Source organism: Leiobunum rupestre, chromosome 8, assembly GCF_980474605.1.
Source record: "Leiobunum rupestre chromosome 8, qqLeiRupe1.1.hap1, whole genome shotgun sequence".
Classification (NCBI taxonomy): domain Eukaryota; kingdom Metazoa; phylum Arthropoda; class Arachnida; order Opiliones; family Sclerosomatidae; genus Leiobunum; species Leiobunum rupestre.
In genome coordinates this window covers 17,520,985-17,541,951 of record NC_143391.1, presented here as the reverse complement: position 1 = coordinate 17,541,951, position 20,967 = coordinate 17,520,985, and the positions used below count along the sequence as shown (strand labels likewise).

General features: G+C 34.3%; 1 protein-coding gene across 2 annotated transcripts in view; it reads right to left on the bottom strand.

Moving 5' to 3' along the window:
- Positions 1–18,121, bottom strand: part of LOC149932542 (neural cell adhesion molecule 2-like) — a 173,795-nt gene extending 155,674 nt beyond the window's left edge. For both annotated transcript variants that reach the window (XM_090156138.1, XM_090156137.1), the window contains exon 1: positions 17,462–18,121. In XM_090156138.1, the coding sequence (XP_090012264.1) occupies positions 17,462–17,621 (160 nt within the window). In that variant the 5' untranslated portion in view covers positions 17,622–18,121. The remainder of the gene's footprint in view (positions 1–17,461) is intronic.
- Positions 18,122–20,967: the final 2,846 nt, after the last annotated feature.

Below are 20,967 nucleotides of genomic sequence, written 5' to 3'. Positions count from 1 at the left end.
ATTTTTTTTTTTCCACCCATCTCCAAACTCCAAAAATTTATTGCTATAATTTATTTATCCCTTCCGTAGGTATAAAATAAGATAAAAACCACTTACCTATATTTTAATTACGGTAAATTAAAAATACTTAATTAGTGTACTAAGTTACGTTTAAAAGAACCTTTTGTAACAATTCCAATATGTAAATATAGGTATAAGGATTGAAAAAATACTTAAAATGGTTTTACTGATAAACTCTAAAGGAATTTAACTTTAAAGGGTATCTTAGATTATTGTTTTTAATTTTATTCAAGTTGAAAACGTATTAAGAGTCCTTCAAAGTACTATAAAAGGATTTTATTTACGAACTTAATTCATATTTTCTTCAAACTTTCAATTCGCTTTTATTACTATTTAAATACGGTAAAATATAATTCTTATACACAAATATAGTCAGAAAGATACTATAAAACACTAAAATTAAAATTAAATTAAATTTGTGTGGATAAGATTTGTAAATATCATTTTGAAACTAATAACTTTCACGCTTTATTTAAGTCAAGCCAATAAAAACAATTACCTATATTTTAAATACGGTAAAATATAAATACATTTCCGATATGTAAATAGGTAGAATAACACTATGAAAAGTTCCTTTTTCTTCTTTTAATACGACAACACACAACTCTGATACGCAAATATATAAAGAAAATATAAAAACAAATTTACTCTACGTTCGATACGTTAAAATACATTTCCGATACACAAATATAGATAAAGAAATACTATAAAATGTAAAAAGGTAGAAAAATACTACACATTAACCATTATGAATTTAAGCTTACAACATCCTCTATACTCTACATTCAACACGTTAAAATATACTTCCGAAATGCCAATATAGGTAGTAAAATACTACAAAATCTCTATACTTTACCTTCAATACGTTAAATTACATTCCAATATGTAAATATAGGAGGAAAAATACTACAAAAGCCTCTTTTCTTGGCGTTCAATATGTTAAAAAAGATTTCTGAAATGCAAATGTAGGTAGTAAATACTACAAAAGCCTCTTTTCTTGGCGTTCAATATGTTAAAATAGATTTCTGAAATGCAAATATAGGTAGTAATTACTACAAAAGCCTCTTACTCTACGTTCAATACGTTAAATTAATGATATGCCTCCGATGGAATCGTTCATTTTTTCCTATTTAAATATACGCATTTAAATTAGAATTGCTTCTAGTGTTCGGCAGTCGATTAATTTTTATCCACAAATTTTCCGATTTATTTAAAAAACGTTGGTAAAAAAAATATCATTTTAACTTATTTAATTGTGTTTTTTACCCAACCAAGCATTTATTTGAATAAAAGTGGTATTTATTTAAATAACCAATAGTTAAATAAAAATTGTTAAATGTTTAAATAATCGAAAGTGAACAAGCCTATTTTTTAAATAAAACAAACAGACTTTAGAGTTGATAAGATTTGTAAATATCATTTGAAACTAATAATTTTCACGCTTTATTTAAGTCAAGCAATTACATTTTTAAAAATGAAAGAAGTTAAACAATATAAAAATTTGTAAATATTGTAAATATTTTTAGGTAATAAAGAAATTAAGAAATGTTTTAATTAAAATATCTTTCATTTTCTACTACATTTTTAAAAATGAAAGAAGTTTAACAATATAATTATTCTAATATAATTTCAAAATCCGGTATTATTTAAAGTACAAATGCATAATTTAGTGAAGCAATTCTTATTTAAATACTTTTATTTAATTAATTTGTGTATCTGAAATGTATTTATTGAAAAATAAGTGGGTTTTACTATTTATCACGGTTTTATATATATATATATATATATATATATATATATATATATATATTGGAATTGTTACAAAAGGTTCTTTTAAACGTAACTTAGTACATTAATTTATTTTGGAAGTTCAAAACGTATTAAGAGCCCTTCAGAGTACTATAAAAGGATTTCATTTACAAACTAAATTAATATTTTCTTCAAACTTTCAATTCGTTATAATTTGAATTTAAATGAAAACATCATGGATTATAGGTGCGTAATCTACTATTAGACCGAACGGATTAAAAAATACTTAAAGTAAGTGGTTTTACTGATAAACTAAAGGAATTTAACTTTAAAGGGTATCTTAGATTATTGTTTTTAATATTATTCAAGTTCAAAACGTATAAAGAGTCCTTCAAAGTAATTTAAAAGAATTTTATTTACGAACTAAATCCATATTTTAGAAGTTAGTTTGTATGAAATACTTACTAATACCTGAAAAATGGACTTTAGAGTTGATAAGATTTGTAAATATCATTTGAAACTAATAATTTTCACGCTTTATTTAAGTCAAGCAATTACATTTTTAAAAATGAAAGAAGTTAAACAATATAAAAATTTGTAAATATTGTAAATATTTTTAGGTAATAAAGAAATTAAGAAATGTTTTAATTAAAATATCTTTCATTTTCTACTACATTTTTAAAAATGAAAGAAGTTTAACAATATATTTATTCTAATATAATTTCAAAATCCGGTATTATTTAAAGTACAAATGCATAATTTAGTGAAGCAATTCTTATTTAAATACTTTTATTTAATTAATTTGTGTATCTGAAATGTATTTATTGAAAAATAAGTGGGTTTTACTATTTATCACGGTTTTATATATATATATATATATATATATATATATATTGGAATTGTTACAAAAGGTTCTTTTAAACGTAACTTAGTACATTAATTTATTTTGGAAGTTCAAAACGTATTAAGAGCCCTTCAGAGTACTATAAAAGGATTTCATTTACAAACTAAATTAATATTTTCTTCAAACTTTCAATTCGTTATAATTTGAATTTAAATGAAAACATCATGGATTATAGGTGCGTAATCTACTATTAGACCGAACTAATTAAAAAAAATACTTAAAGTAAGTGGTTTTACTGATAAACTCTAAAGGAATTTTGGAATTTTCTAGAATAGCAAAGTAAAACTAAAACGTAAACCAAGTTTAAAACGAAACTAATAACTGGGAGAAAGGTTGAAGTAAGTAATTTTTTTTGATTTTTCGTTTTTTAATTTTTGAGTTCCCTATATTATTATAAACTAAATTAAATATAATTTTTGAAAATTTGTGATAAAAGATCTGCTCCTTCGTGTTTTAAATATATTTAAAAACTCGAGATTTTAATGACTAATAAAATATAAATTATACATTTGGTTTAGTATTTTACTATTGCAAGTAACATTAATAGTAATTTCAATTACTTTTTTAGTTTTTTTTTTACAAATATGCAAACTATTTAGTTATTTCAAAAACAAATACGTCGAATTATTTGGTATTCGAAATACTATTAGTTAGTTTTTATATCTTTAATTTTATTTTTCAGAACAATTTCTCTTTGTCTAGCTTCTTCTAACTTTAATTTAGATGGCCTTAAAGCCAAGTATTTAACAAATTTTGTAACCAAATAGATGGAGCTTTAAACAATTTTTCAGTCATGTAGTCAAGGAAATGTTCAAATATACGTGTATTTGGTCATTTTGATGGTCAAATAGCCCAGTATGGAACTGCGAGATGATAGTCAGACATTGAGACGCGGGTGGCGCCCGTGCCCCAGCGTCCACGCCAGCCAGAGACCGTAGTTGCTTTTGGCGTCGGGGGAATGTCGCATTCTAGCGAAAGGTACTTTTTTTCCGATGGTGAATTATCCCTAGCCGGACAGTTTGGAAAGAATCTAGCATGTTCAAGTTCTGGTACGTCTCCTGATTTCCATCCTTCTAATACGCCATGGCATTTGTAACATCGTACTTCATCGCCCCGCTGAATATAGTAGAATCCAGCCTTCGCTAGTTGCTCCTTAGTGACGTGCGGATTTTTCCAGTGACGAAACGTTTCAAGTCGATACACTTAAATGTCCATAGCTGATCTAGACCAAATACGTTCTATAGTTTCAAATGATACATTCTCTAAGTCTACATTTACCCCTAAGTCTACTAAACCTAATTTTATCAATATGGTTAAATTTCTACGCTAAAATTCTCAATATAAACGCTTTTTTCAATATGCAAATTGTTTAAATATGTCTAAAAATATAGTCTATTACCAAGAAAAAATAGTTACTTACTTTACGGGTAGAAATTTAACCATATTGATAAAATTAGGTTTAGTAGACTTAGGGGTAAATGTAGACTTAGAGAATGTATCATTTGAAACTATAGAACGTATTTGGTCTAGATCAGCTATGGACATTTAAGTGTATCGACTTGAAACGTTTCGTCACTGGAAAAATCCGCACGTCACTAAGGAGCAACTAGCGAAGGCTGGATTCTACTATAATCAGCGGGGCGATGAAGTACGATGTTACAAATGCCATGGCGTATTAGAAGGATGGAAATCAGGAGACGTACCAGAACTTGAACATGCTAGATTCTTTCCAAACTGTCCGGCTAGGGATAATTCACCATCGGAAAAAAAGTACCTTTCGCTAGAATGCGACATTCCCCCGACGCCAAAAGCAACTACGGTCTCTGGCTGGCGTGGACGCTGGGGCACGGGCGCCACCCGCGTCTCAATGTCTGACTATCATCTCGCAGTTCCATACTGGGCTATTTGACCATCAAAATGACCAAATACACGTATATTTGAACATTTCCTTGACTACATGACTGAAAAATTGTTTAAAGCTCCATCTACTTGGTTACAAAATTTGTTAAATACTTGGCTTTAAGGCCATATAAATTAAAGTTAGAAGAAGCTAGACAAAGAGAAATTGTTCTGAAAAATAAAATTAAAGATATAAAAACTAACCAATAGTATTTCGAATACCAAATAATTCGACGTATTTGTTTTTGAAATAACTAAATAGTTTGCATATTTGTCAAAAAAAAACTAAAAAAGTAATTGAAATTACTATTAATTTTACTTGCAATAGTAAAATACTAAACCAAATGTATAATTTATATTTTATTAGTCATTAAAATCTCGAGTTTTTAAATATATTTAAAACACGAAGGAGCAGATCTTTTATCACAAATTTTCAAAAATTATATTTAATTTAGTTTATAATAATATAGGGAACTCAAAAATTAAAAAACGAAAAATCAAAAAAAAATACTTACTTCAACCTTTCTCCCAGTTATTAGTTTCGTTTTAAACTTGGTTTACGTTTTAGTTTTACTTTGCTATTCTAGAAAATTCCAAAATTCCTTTAGAGTTTATCAGTAAAACCACTTACTTTAAGTATTTTTTTTAATTAGTTCGGTCTAATAGTAGATTACGCTCCTATAATCCATGATGTTTTCATTTAAATTCAAATTATAACGAATTGAAAGTTTGAAGAAAATATTAATTTAGTTTGTAAATGAAATCCTTTTATAGTACTCTGAAGGGCTCTTAATACGTTTTGAACTTCCAAAATAAATTAATGTACTAAGTTACGTTTAAAAGAACCTTTTGTAACCATTCAAATATATATATATATGTATATATAAAAAACCGTGATAAATAGTAAAACCCACTTATTTTTCAATTAATACATTTCAGATACACAAATTAATTAAATAAAAGTATTTAAATAAGAATTGCTTCACTAAATTATGCATTTGTACTTTAAATAATACCTGATTTTGAAATTATATTAGAATAATTATATTGTTAAACTTCTTTAATTTTTAAAAATGTAGTGGAAAATGAAAGATATTTTAATTAAAACATTTCTTAATTTCTTTATTACCTAAAAATATTTACAATATTTACAATTTTTATATTGTTTAACTTCTTTCATTTTTAAAAATGTAATTGCTTGACTTAAATAAAGCGTGAAAATTATTAGTTTCAAATGATATTTACAAATCTTATCAACTCTAAAGTCTGTTTGTTTTATTTAAAAAATAGGCTTGTTCACTTTCGATTATTTAAACATTTAACAATTTTTATTTAACTATTGGTTATTTAAATAAATACCACTTTTATTCAAATAAATGCTTGGTTGGGTAAAAAACACAATTAAATAAGTTAAAATGATATTTTTTTTACCAACGTTTTTTAAATAAATCGGAAAATTTGTGGATAAAAATTAATCGACTGCCGAACACTAGAAGCAATTCTAATTTAAATGCGTATATTTAAATAGGAAAAAATGAACGATTCGATCGGAGGCATATCATTAATTTAACGTATTGAACGTAGAGTAAGAGGCTTTTGTAGTAATTACTACCCATATTTGCATTTCAGAAATCTATTTTAACATATTGAACGCCAAGAAAAGAGGCTTTTGTAGTATTTACTACCTATATTTGCATTTCAGAAATCTATTTTAACATATTGAACGCCAAGAAAAGAGGCTTTTGTAGTATTTACTACCTATATTTACAAATTGGAATGTAATTTAACGTATTGAAGGTAGAGTATAGAGATTTTGTAGTATTTACTACCTACATTTGCATTTCAGAAATCTTTTTTAACATATTGAACGCCAAGAAAAGAGGCTTTTGTAGTATTTTTCCTCCTATATTTACATATTGGAATGTAATTTAACGTATTGAAGGTAAAGTATAGAGATTTTGTAGTATTTTACTACCTATATTGGCATTTCGGAAGTATATTTTAACGTGTTGAATGTAGAGTATAGAGGATGTTGTAAGCTTAAATTCATAATGGTTAATGTGTAGTATTTTTCTACCTTTTTACATTTTATAGTATTTCTTTATCTATATTTGTGTATCGGAAATGTATTTTAACGTATCGAACGTAGAGTAAATTTGTTTTTATATTTTCTTTATATATTTGCGTATCAGAGTTGTGTGTTGTCGTATTAAAAGAAGAAAAAGGAACTTTTCATAGTGTTATTCTACCTATTTACATATCGGAAATGTATTTATATTTTACCGTATTTAAAATATAGGTAATTGTTTTTATTGGCTTGACTTAAATAAAGCGTGAAAGTTATTAGTTTCAAAATGATATTTACAAATCTTATCCACACAAATTTAATTTAATTTTAATTTTAGTGTTTTATAGTATCTTTCTGACTATATTTGTGTATAAGAATTATATTTTACCGTATTTAAATAGTAATAAAAGCGAATTGAAAGTTTGAAGAAAATATGAATTAAGTTCGTAAATAAAATCCTTTTATAGTACTTTGAAGGACTCTTAATACGTTTTCAACTTGAATAAAATTAAAAACAATAATCTAAGATACCCTTTAAAGTTAAATTCCTTTAGAGTTTATCAGTAAAACCATTTTAAGTATTTTTTCAATCCTTATACCTATATTTACATATTGGAATTGTTACAAAAGGTTCTTTTAAACGTAACTTAGTACACTAATTAAGTATTTTTAATTTACCGTAATTAAAATATAGGTAAGTGGTTTTTATCTTATTTTATACCTACGGAAGGGATAAATAAATTATAGCAATAAATTTTTGGAGTTTGGAGATGGGTGGAAAAAAAAAATAAGGCTCTTCGTTTTTCCAACTGCTTTTCTGATGTACCCAAAAATGGACCGAAATAGACCAAAAGTACCCTTAAAACGACCAAAGTCACCATTTTCGGCCCTATGTACCCCATTTCGGACCAAAAGTACCCCAAACTGGACCTATTAGCTTTATTGTAATGTTAAACTCCCATAGAGATTCCCTAAAAGAAAAAAACTTGCGGTCCAATTTTGGGTACATGAATTATTTCGGAGAGGGAATCCATGTTTTAAATTCAAATTAACCGCGCGCCCGGGCAATCCGCGCCTCCCAGGTAATCCGCGCACGCGCGCGCTATCTTCCTGCCTAGGTTATTAATCATAATTTCCACTTATTTCGTACGATAAAACGCGATCGAGATATTCGTTTTAAAAAATACTCGTGAGATTGGTTCAAGTGTCAAGCATATTTAAGTACTACAATGATATTAAAATGAAGTGAAAAAATATTTCCATTCTACTTTAACAACGAACATTCCATGACGTCAAAACACTCTTAAATTCAAATTAACCGCGTCCCCCGGGGTAATCTGCGCACGCGTCGCCTAGGTTATCAATTTTTACATCATTTCAACTTATTCCGTACGATAAAACTTGATAAGATATACGTTCAAGTATCTTTCGAGATAAGCGTAGATAAATGAACAAGTTGGCCTGGACGCAATATGTTGATATACGAAAAAACAAATCGTCGCGAGAAATATCAGAAATACATTGACTTTTTGACGATTTTACCCCCATTTCATCCCTTAAATCCCGGATTTCGATCCCGAACCCAAACCCGAACCCGGGATCGATGTCTCGCCCTTACTTTCCCTCTACTCATACCATTTCCGTTGAAATATTTAATTTCCCATAATTCCCATTTCAACTGAAAAAATTATGTTGGAAATTAAGATATAAATTCCAATATCATTGCCGATCAAATATTTAATTTCCCATCATTCCCATTTCAATTGAAAAAATTATGTTGAAAAGATATAAAATTGGTACCGGCTTCCTGCCTAAATATTGCTAAAATTTCTTTCAAATCTGTGATAGAAAAAAAATTAACCTAAGCCTAATTAACTAACTCAATAAAACAAACCCACGTATAAACGTTCACTTGTCAGACAGAAAATAAAATAGCTTCGTTTTACCTAATCGTTTATCCCTCTCTAATACCCATTTCTACAATAATAAAAACCGAAACGATTCGGAGCAAATCCCTAAATTATTCAAATGAAACATAGTAATAAGCGCGCTAAGGATGAAACGGCTAAAAACGAACGTTAAGAGTATAACGTATCCTTTACTCGATCGCGCCAGGTTGTATAGGCTCGAAGGAAAATAGAGAACAAACTTACAAATCCGGGGCGGGCTAGAGCTTTTAGGCTTAAAAATAGGTCCCAAGACGACGTCAGCCTTCTATTCGGAAGAGAGCGGATAATTCTTTCCGCATTTTCAACAGGCCTACTTAGTATTTCGGGGCCGGTAGGCTAGCCCTGGAATGAAAGCGTAGTCGAAAAATACGAAAGGACCTCGGCGGAGTGAAACTGAATAAAATATCAGATGGAAAAACCAGTAGCTCTAGCTTAAATAATCCTTTTCCCCCGCACGAGAAAGTTAAGCTCGACTTTGCTGGATAAGGGATTGAGAAAAGAAATAATACCGGCGTTTGAATTCGTGCGTAGAACGGCTCCGCGAAAGTAAATCTTTTATAAGCTACGCCGGGGAGACCACCTTCATATATAAGTCATGTTGGAAAAATTCATATTTCTTCGCGTCAAACTTTTTCTCTTTTTCAAACTTTAAACAGCTGATGGTCGTAGTCGCGTTTCGCAAATGATTAACGCGACGGATACGCCAAAATATCGTCTTAATTTCGACCCAGAGGCCACATAGGATAATCCTCTTAAAAATTCTTATTTAAAGTGTTGGTTGCACGAAATTTTAGCTATGGCTAATTAATGATTCTAAATGTTAAAATTCCGATCCATGGTAAATTTAAATTTTAAAAATAAATAGATATCAAAGGAGCTGATACTTCATGGATATAAAAATGTTTTTAATGATGTAACGGCTGACGAAGGACCACGGTTTGAAAGCTCCCGAAACATTTTAATAAAAACATTTTTATATCCATGAAGTATCAGCTCCTTTGATATCTATTTATTTTTTTAAAATTAATGATTCATTAGAAAGAGCAAACATTTTATAGCAAGTACAGAAAATTTCATCAAAATCGGTTTAGCGGTCTTTGAATTACTATAAAAAGAAGTCAAAATGGTGGAAATGGAGTTTTTCAGCGAAATTCCAGATTTCTAAAATACTTATCGGCACCCATGACGTCAGAAAATGCGAAGCGTATCATTGGCTAATTGTCTGTAATACATTTCTTTACATCTGGGATTAAAATCGGGTTGATTTCACACCCAGGAAAAAGTACTACACAGTAGTAATTGAAATAGGCATACACAAGGCTACGAAGTAGAAAATTGAGATGAAACCTAAGGTTCCTCGCGCATAAAAACGTCGTGGTGGTCCATAGGTGGTTTCTTCTAACTTAAAAACGTCGTGTCGCGCGCGCTGCGTAGCGCGCCCGTAAAAAAAAATCTTTTTTATTTCCATAATAAGCCTAATATTGACGGATTTTGAAATGACGTTTTAGCGCGCGACACTACAGGTACATGTCTTGGGCACACAGCCTTCTTTGCGTGCTTTTTTGACCATAACATGTAGAGGTATTTTCACGCGCAAAATTAATTTTAAAAGCCGTCAATTATGATTAAAAATCTCTGGTTTGAAAACTTCTACAAGTAAACAGAATCGATCCACTTCAGTTCCTTCTATTTTAGGAATAAAACTACAGCTTCGATTTGCCCCAAATTGCTCGTGCTACGGAGGAGAAAAATTCGCGGAAAATTTCAGGATTTTGGGGAGCGATAAAGGTCAGTTCCGGACTCAAAATTAGTACACTTAGACTTGGAAATTTGTTTCGACAATGACATTTTTGGAAAGAGAACGTTCAGAGCTTCAAAACAAGCCCGCATTACTTTCGATTTTTCGTGCGACCAACACTTTAAATATGGACCTAATAAAAGTATAAAAATATAAAGTAAAGAAGTCGATCTATTACGATATTTATTATAAGAAAAAATGGGGATGAAATTAAGATATTCCAAAGTTATGCATATTTATACAATCTCGTAAAAATATAAGAAGGGATATTTTTTAGTAAAATTGCAGGATATTACAAATTTGGTTGTTTTATACAATGAAAATTTCTTTTTAAGAAAAAAAAAAGTAAAATTTTTGAATATTTAGAAAAAAATAAACACCAATTTCCCATCGTGATATTGACGCGAGGCGACTAAAATATAAAGACGTTCGGCTTTCTACGAGGCGGGGTTTTGGGTAGAGTTTCGAATGTCGATATTAAAAAATAAAAACGCGTTGGAACATCCAACTCGAAAAAGTGAGAGTACAAGTGAGCCATGTATTAACGGTTGACTCCTCCGAAAAGAAAGATAGAGAGAGAGCTAACTCCGTAATTGAGACGGAACCGCTAAGCCCTAAGCCCACCCCATTTCGCCTTTTTTCCTCCGCCGCTATATTCAAGATGGCCTAATTAATTCCTCAGAGTTTCGGGGGCCCAACTCCTCCTCCCGGCCCTATTCAAAGTTTAATTACGGGGCCTAATGAGGGCCACCTTTCACCTTCTCATTATCGATAAAATTTGAGACCCTAGGAAGCCAACACGCCATTCCGAAACGGGTCATCCAGCCACGTAAGACGACGGATTTTAAGACTAAATTTAAAATCTTGTTACCCGAGTAGAAAACTCTCCTTCAATCACCCCCAATAAGACGGCGCTACCACGGATTCAACCGTGTTTTAAAATGAACTGAACTAATGGGTGAAGTCGCTACTGGAATGTTTGTCGAATAATGTGGATTTTTAACTGGAAAGGGGTATCTCGGATCGTACTACTTCTTCGGCTATATTTATATATATATATATAAGAGTGGGTCGCGCTGGAGAAATGGCCATGAATAATGCATGCTACGATATTATATAGTAAATATCCCTTCCGATTTTTTCTATAGCTGAGCGGGAGGGGAAGAGCTATCCGTCTATTGTGAAACGCGAGAGAGAGAGAGAGGTGGAGCAGCCTAGGAGACTCATTTTTGGAGAGTAGAGAGAAGCTCGGCCGTTGGAGCGGCGAGAGAATGTTAAGAGCTCGGCTCGGCGAGGAATGCGCTAAGCTACAAAGAAAGAAGAGGAGGGACAGGGGAAATACTCCGATTGTCAGTGGAGCGATAAGGTACACTCCAAAGGACATTCTATTCCGACTATGGCCGCTGGGAGGACCAAAGAACGCGTTCGGAGCCTAAAAAAATCTCTTTCCAATCTAGTCAAGTATATTGACTATAGAATATTATCGTTCTCCTCCGTCCGTTCCCTCGAGGACTTCCACCTACCCGCCTTCAATCTAAATAAGCTATTGCTTTTTCGTTTCCCCAACATTAGAAGGAATTATACTGCGTGTAGAAGGAAATCTACCGGGATGCTAAAAGTCCCCGAAATGTAAATATAAGCTTCTTTTTGTAAATCCTTTTCCGGCTCCCTTTCGAGCGGCACACAACACCCTTATGTCAGCGAAGAGTATCGGTGTTTACTTACGAAAGCGAGGATCTGGAAACGTATTAGAAAATAACGGGCTTGACCTATTTCTAACGGATACACTATCCCTCGAGTGACCAACAACTTTAGCTTTTAAAAACCAAAAATGTTTGAACTAGTTTGAAAGCGCGAAACTATGTCGCAAATGGGCGAATAAACAAACGGGGAGTTGAACCCAAAAATAATGACGCGTTTATTTAAGCGTCCAGGCTCGTAATTACGCCTATCTAAATGAGGACAGAACGCGGTTAAAGCGCCACCACCTGCTCAGTCATAATGAATTTAACGGTCTACTTTTGGTGGTGGACGCGTGACCATGTCGGGAGAGAGAGAGAGAGAGAGAGAGAGAGAGAGAGAGAGAGAGAGAGTTTTTGTTTTTAGAAAAGCTTTAATTATCAACGATTTCAAACAATACTACAAAACAAATATTTCAAAATAATGATGGTTACCATACAGTTTAATTTAGAAATTACTTAGGGTAAGTTCTTTGTGATGCCAAGTTCTTTTAGAAAGGCGAGAGAGAGAGAGAGAGAGAGAGAGAGAGAGAGAGAGAGAGAGAGAGAGAGAGAGAGAGAGAGAGAGAGAGAGAGAGAGAGAGAGAGAGAGAGGTCAGGGATTCAACGTAGATTAGAAACCGAGTACGCGAACCGATCTCGGACGACTCGACATTAGAGGTTGGACAGCGCCACGTCCTTCTCTTAAGTCACTTAGTGTCCTCTTAAACGAGGTTACATTAGGAAGCAGTCAATTCCTCGGTGGTTGCGGAGAAGCGATGGAGAAAACATATCTAGCGAAAGCCATTAACGAAAGGCGTTCTCTCTCTCTGTACAGCTTTTTGCGGAACACAGCTAGAGAGATCAACATTCTATATATATATATATATATATATATATATATATATATATATATACCACAACGTAGCCCCGCGAAACTCGAGTAATAACCGCGCTCGGCTCTGTTTCTGAACCTCCTCTAAGTATTCGCCAGAGGAGAAGCTCTCCCAGTCAAGAGACAGAGAGGCAAGCTGCGACTGCGTCCAAATGGTTATGACTCTCTAATTTCGGCTTACGCGACGCAAAAATAAAGCGAGCCTCTAATATTTGGCCGTAATTAAGCTTCCCAGATCGCATTCCCAAAAGAGGATTGCGTTTCGCTACGCCTTTACTTACGGTATCCAGTCAGCGAAAACAACGAAAAAGGTACCGCGTGTAATCAAGTTTCGGATCAACAATCTGATATTTTTCTAGTGTTGTTAATTTTTCGGAAAAATAAAATGCGAAAAAATTTCCAGAAAATTTTCCGCAAATCGGAAAAATAAAAAATTGAAACATAAATTACTTTTAAGGGTTTTTAATGTTTTTAACGTTTTATCGATATAAAATGTCTAATATCAGTAAACATACTAAAAAACATTAATAGTGTTACGTTGTTAATCAGTTTAAACTAGTCTAGAGGTTTAGTTTTACTTTTAGATTCGAAAAAATTAGTCGAAAATGCCGCTATATATTAGACTAATCATGGAATGAAAAGATTTTAAATTTTTTTCGAAAAAATACGGAACATTTTCCGGAAAAAAGGCCACGGTCATTTCCGGAAAATTTTCCGACTTACAACACTATATTTTTCTTTCAAAGTTACCGTTGTATGAATGGTCCCTTTATTCAAATTTAGAGTTAGACCTTCACGAGGGGTACCAATTTTTTTCAACTTCTCCCCGAGCAACAAAATGTAATTCGAAATTAGCCCAAATTTAAATAATTATTTTTTAGTAATTCCTAACGGCCCTGAAAGGTTGTTAATCCCACGTTACTCGGCATTTATAACCGGCGCCAATAGACCAAATTTAGGTCAATTTAAAAGCAATTTCGTAGACGATACTACCAAATGATTTTCCCCTATAAGACGCTCATAACCGCCTTACGTGCTTTATAAAAGGGATCGAATTTATTAAATTAACCGAAAGGTCATTAGAAGGAAAAATGGCGATCATTTTACAAGAATAGCCCTCAACTCCATCAAGTCATGAATAGAACGGATTGGACCAGTAAATCCACAAAAGCGGCTTTCGAAAATCGAGCTTCTAAAACAGCGGGTTATCTGGTTTAATAGTTCGCTCCTTTTTTGGGTGGCCCTTCGTCTTTAAAAAGACTATTAGCCGCACTCCGTCCTTTGCCTCGCTGCTAGATCATCCGTTCCACCCGCACCCTCCTTCTGAGAATCTCGCTGCACGGTTCGCCGTAAAAGGCGGAGGATGAGGGGGGATGCGTTCGACCGTGGCCAAGTATTCGAGTTTTGGTCTCCGAAACCGCAAATGTCTTTACGACTCCCGCACGACCCCTGAACTGGCTGTACAACAAGCGTCCGCGGAGACTAGGAGAGAGAAGGCCAACGGTCACTGTATAGATCGAACAATTCGACAAGGTCAGCCCGTAGTCCTAGAGAGAGAGAGAGAACGGATCCGTATTGATGCGGCGAAATTCCGATCGACATCCGAGGCGTAGCTACCGAGTTCAGTCCGTACAATAACCGGAATTATAAGAGTATAAAAGATGGAATATTCCGAGAGTACAATTATTCAATCGGGAACGGCTCCAGTAGCGCCATCTACAAAGTGACCGTGAAAATAGTGATCTCCGTATTATACGGTGGCAGGGATTAGTGGCGATGCGAACTGAATGGAAAAGGGTAAATCTATACTAAACACGTTGCTCTCTTTTAGTCGAATGCGCTAATTTCAATTCCCCGCGGGGGGGAGCGGAATGGTTCTCAAAAGCCGCCGCCGGGTTTTAATTGGCTGCTCCTCGGCACCCCCCCGAAAGCTAAAATAAAGAGAGTCCCCCGGAATACAGCAATAGAGAGTGAGAGAGAGGGAAATGATGACTACCAGAGTCGAGGAATTTGCCGGATCGCGGGCCAGGAGCTGCCAAATATTATTAGTCTCCGTCTTCACGCTTTCTACAACTTTTTATCCCTGCTGCAACTGACCTTTTTGACGGCTGAGATAGAATACGAAAGTATATATCATTTATTACCAATTAAAATCAATCAGCTAGGCTAATACCCAAGGCACCACCTTAGGCCTAAGTCATCAAGCGACTTTTGAAGCCATTAATTCAGGTGGCCGGGTTACAATGCGTAGGAGGGTGGTGGCAAGCCCTGCATGCCACGAGATCGAGCCAACAGTTCCCTACACTAACTATTACCGTTAACCTCGACAAGTTTTTATGGAAGGGGAAACCGAAGAACTCGGGGGAAAACCCCTTAAACCATTAAGAAAGGAAGATCTTTTATCTTGTCGAACCAATTCCGTTCTGACTATCCGCGAGTGCGTTACCTTATCTTCCGACGCGCGTAATTATATTTTTACTTATGTCAGAAGTCAATAATACCTCCACCCATCAGGGGGACAGGGGGAGAAGGAATTTGTTTAGGGAGCACCGAGGGGCTGATCACTCCACGTAATCGGTGTACAGAGCCGTACCTTTGACTGTACTAATGGGACTACGCGTAATCTTTGAAGTCCCTGCCTTTGGCAGTGCTAATCTAAGCGTAATCCGGTGTACAGACTTTCTAAGAGTGGTTAGCCCCTCGGGGTGATTTTATGATAGACAGATTTCATGTCTTTACGTTTTAGAAATTTACGTGACTTTTTTGGTGACACTTTTCGTGAAAATTATGTACGTTTTTGAAAATTTTATTTCAATGACGCGAAAAAAATATATATTGATCTATCAATTTCCGCAGTCTAATTTGCTTAAAATCCACAGAAGTATTTAATTATGAGATAAAATGAAGCAATTTATTTCCGTGGAGAAATTATTAGCCTTTTCAATTTACGAAGTGATAAAATTTTAAGTGGACCTCGCTAGCCTGCTGAACTCCGTTAATTTCGTTAAAAATACATCTAGCCGATAATTATGACCCGTTAGAAACTATGGTACACTGTTGACCAAGGTCAAATGATATTCCTATTATCAACTATCTAATCCGTTCCAATACAACTCATTATTTGTGAATCATAAACTTTAATTAGGTTTACTTATTTTATTAAGTACGTCATTAATATGATTAAAAAATATTAAAATTTAGTTTTTTCAAACTCGTAAAAAATTAATTAATTAATTAATTTACCATCACAAAAATGGTCCATTAGAAGTTTACAAAATATCTCAGATATCTTGAATATTATATTAATTTTCTTTAAATAAAAATTATTCCCTAAAGTAACAGGAATAATTAATTCATCAATAATTAATTATTTTTTTACGAATTTTAAAAAATTAGAATAAATTTTAATTTTTTAATGAAATTAATGACGTACTTAATACATAAAGCAAACCTAATTAAAGTTGTAACCACCATATATCGTCAAAGGCTAAATAGGCAATCACAAACTAAAGTACTATTTGAGAAAAACAACGCCCCTCTCACTACACCGGGTAAAGGTAATCCCGTCATCGAAAGAAAAGTTGTTTAACTTTTGCGAAAATGGCGGTCAACATTATTACACATTTCAACAACAATAAAAAAACCGTTCCTTGATAATATTAAGGCTCCAAACGAAATAACAAAATAAGTCGGTATACGGTAACAAAACGCATCGTAAACATAAATATTCAAATTTAGAAAATATGAGGCCGCGTAATGATATTACGTATTTTAAGTTTATGGCGGGAAAGCCGTAAAAGAAAACGATGGAATACAGAATTTATCGGCGGGGGCGGAAGAGCTTAACCCCCGAAAGGACCGTAACCGAAAAAAAAGGAGCTTATAAGAGAAAAAGAACGGATTGCGGGTAGCGGTGGCGCGGGTTACAAAAAGAAATGAAATTGTTTTACCGCGAAATCGCGTGGTTATTTCGCATTAGAATGGAGAACAAAGTGGGGCGGGCCAGATTGAATACTCATTTCACAGATGGTGGACGAAAAATAACCAAATTCCATTCCGAGATATTTTGTTCTTCGCTTCCACAATTGGCCTATTACTATTATAATAAAGGCCGCTAACAGAAGCGAAGTTTACAGTACCTCGAAGAGTGAACTCAATTTTAAAAAGGGGCGTCAATAACGAGTTTTATCGCTTTAGGCAAACGACCGTCAAAACACTACTTTACTTCGTTAATTCTCACCACTGGATACAAAGTGTTCCGCTACTTTTAAGGTTAAGTAATCGAATTATCCTTCCGCAACCGCGGGGCTTGGCTGTAGTCGATGGTATAAGGGAAACTCGGGAAAGGATTTCGGTTTATTTACAATCGAAAACAGGGGCTAGTTACGATTTGGAACGAAAATAAAAGGTGTAAAACTCACCCAGTACATCCGCCTCGTCATCCCCGTTAAGCGCCGAATTATTGTCTTCGGTGTAAGAAAAGCTAATTGGCAATAGAAGCAGTATTCCTTGGACCAAGAAGTAGTTCCTCATCTTGAGCGCGCATAAATTGCCGGTGATTACAGACAGTGACACCAACATTCGTCGAAGTCTTCAAAACACTCCGTGAAATTTACGATTCAAAATTTCGAAGAAAAAAGCGCGCTTCCGTCTCCTTTCTTGAGCGTCCTCCCGAAACATTCTTCCGTGAGCGGGCTCCAAACGTCGAATTCGAGAGCTCAATTCGAAGGAGTTATCGAGTCCGTGAAGTAGAAGTAGCGGCGTTGGCCATCAGGGCCAGTTCCGGAATGGTTGCTCGTTGAATTGGCCAGGCAAAGTCGAGCCCAGTCCGACGATTTAACTCGGAAAGGGGTGTCGAAAAGATACCGCCAGCGAAAGTCAGTGTCGCCGACTATATGGACAGAATTTGAAGCGATTCAGCAGTTCGCTCCTGTCCTCCGCGAGTTAGCGAAGCTCGACTGTTAGCTGCGGCTCTCTCTCTCTCTCTTCGCTGCTCCCCCGAAAGAAGAAACATCCGCAACGTAGAGTATCGACTGGAAAATGCGCGCTCTCCTTCGCCGGATCTTTGCCGCCCACGTTGCCATCTAGTTGTCAGGGAATTAAATACAACTTCAGCATTCAAATTTCGAGCCGCTTCTCAGAGAATAGCCGGCATTTTCTCTAAAACGTATTATAGCGTACCATTTAAACGCGTTATTCACGGAAATTAAATTTACCGACACTGAAATTAAATTTACAGACACGAAAATTATAATTTTTTAATTCAGTGTAAGTTTATTAAATTACTGAGCTTGAGCCGAGGGGTCCGAGGGGTCGGACATTTGTACAAAATCCCGTACACTTCGCAAGAAATCTCCGACGAAATCGCGAAATCCCTGACGAAATCGCAAAATCTCTGACCAAATTTCAAAATCTCTGACGAAATCGCAAAATCTTATGAAATCCCGAAATCTTTGACGAAATCGCGAAATCTCTGACGAAATCGCGAAATCTTTGACGAAATCGCGAAATCTTGGACGAAATCGCGAAATCTGACGAAATCACGAAATCTTTGACGAATCGCGAAATCTTTGACGAAATCGCGAAATCACAGAGATTTCGAAATCCCGTACGCTCGGAGGGGTCGGACATTTACCAAAATCCCGTACACTATGTCTAAAATCGCAAAATCTTTTAACTCTCTCTATGGTAAATTAACATTGAAATCCCAAAATCACTTCAAAAATAATGATAAAATCGCCAAAATCTCTACGAAATCCCGTACAAAATAATGGCAAGTGTCCGACCCCTCGGCTTGAGCCCTGTTTTCTTCTAGGTGTAATTTTCGTTTTCTGATATGCTGAAATAGCGTTACAATTACTCAGTTAAAAGGATTGCAAAGGATGATAAAATTAGCGAATAAGTAGATTAGTCTATTATGAAAAAAGCTAAACCCTAAACAAATATGAAGTAATTTAAAAACTTACAAACATAAAGATGCGAAACTCGGACCTAATAGATCTTCGATTACTCAGTTTAAAATAAAACTCAAAACGGCTCTATTTTGGAATATGTTATTTATTTTAAAAAAAAAGTAGCCCATATTTTTTTAAATATTAAAATATTTTTATAACGTGCAAAAAAAACTAGATAGAGTTGGATATATTTAACTTAATTCACGTTATATGTACTGGGAATTAATATTTATCTGAGATTAAAGGAGCAAACGTAAGAGGTAAGTTTAGTATTTGACAGTAGTAGTAGGTAAGGTGGATTTATTTTACGTTCCTTCCTAAATTTCTTTGGAAGAATGAAGATATATCGAGCAAAAGATGGCTCGTATAAATAGCACGCGTAATTTATTTACGGTCTTTTCAAGTTCCCCCGCTTACTTTTTCTAGCTTTTTCAAATGGGAGTCTAGTTCTAAGGATGACAAAAACCTTAGTAATGATAATTTAGTATAATACCCGTATTCTAAATGATCTCTCGACCAAATACCACGAAATTTGTATTAGCAGATTTATAGCTATGTATTTGTATTATCAGAAGTATATAAAATATTTTTTTCTTGATAAGTAACCATTTAGACCATTGAAATGAAACATGAACATTCGTATGATAAATAGCATATATTATCACCGAACTAATTTTCACAAATATTACGCAATTCAGGTTTCATTCAGCACAGAGCCCCCTAGTGTCTAAAATATGCCCAAATATATATATTCTAATTGGCATTGAAACAATAGGAAGTGTCATACCTATCGTTATTATGTTACTTATGACTGTATAAATCAACGGGAACTTGATTGAAAAACGTTAGATGTGGATACTTTAACGACATTTTACTCCAATTATGTCCTGGTGAATGGTTCGGCTTGTGGTAACATAGCCAGTGTAAAACAATTTCTAAAAAAATAATACGAAGAAACTAATTACTTTTCGCCTGTTCTGGGACTGAAAGTGTACACCTTTTACTCCGTATTAAACTATCCGCTTGCCCCACAAACAGAGCAGCTCGAAAAAACTAACTTTTAAGCAGTCGACTACGACGTTGCAGACGACCAAATTCGATTACTATCTTTGCTCCGGTTGTTGTGGAGGTGTAGAAAGTGTAGCTCTGAAATCCTGGAACAGACGAATAGGCGACAAGTATACGTTCTAGAGGAAAACCATTACTCGTTTAGTTCGAGAACAGCCGAATGGTTCGTTGTAGGGTAAAAAAGAGAACACTTGTAGTCCCAGAACAGACGAATAGATCACCCTTGGTTTAAAAAGAGTAAACTTTTAGTCCTAGAACAGGCGAATAGATCGTCCTAGGGTTAAAAAGAGTACACTTTTGGTCCTAGACTTTTGGTCCTAGAACAGGTGAATAGATCGTCCTAGGGTTAAAAAGAGTACACTTTCAGTCCTAGAACAGCCGAATAGATCATCCTAGGGTTAAAAAGAGTACACTTTTAGTCCTAGAATAGCCGAATAGATCGTCCTTGGGTTAAAAAGAGTACACTTTCAGTCCTAGAACAGCCGAATAGATCATCCTAGGGTAAAAAAAGAGTACACTTTCAGTCCTAGAACAGACTAATAGATCGCTCTAGGGTAAAAAAGAGTACACTTTCAGTCCTAGAACAGACGTAAAGAATCCACCTAATGTAATGCGGGGAAAGCGGTTAGCCCATCGGTCGTCAAACTATTGTAGCGGATATAAACTTTGAATGTGATTATGTCGAGGGAGATGTACGTCCTAGTTTTTCGTTTCCCCCCTAACTGGCAGGCTTCTCTCGCGTTGGCATCGGAGAGGAGCGCGGAAATCGAGGATGCTCCGAATAGCATCCGCGGAGGAAGAAAGAGAGTGACTAACGACTGCGAGCTTCGTCTCGGAGATATGATGATGCGACCAATTTAAAAGATAAAATCGAAAGCGTTCCCGAAAATAAATCTACAATTCAC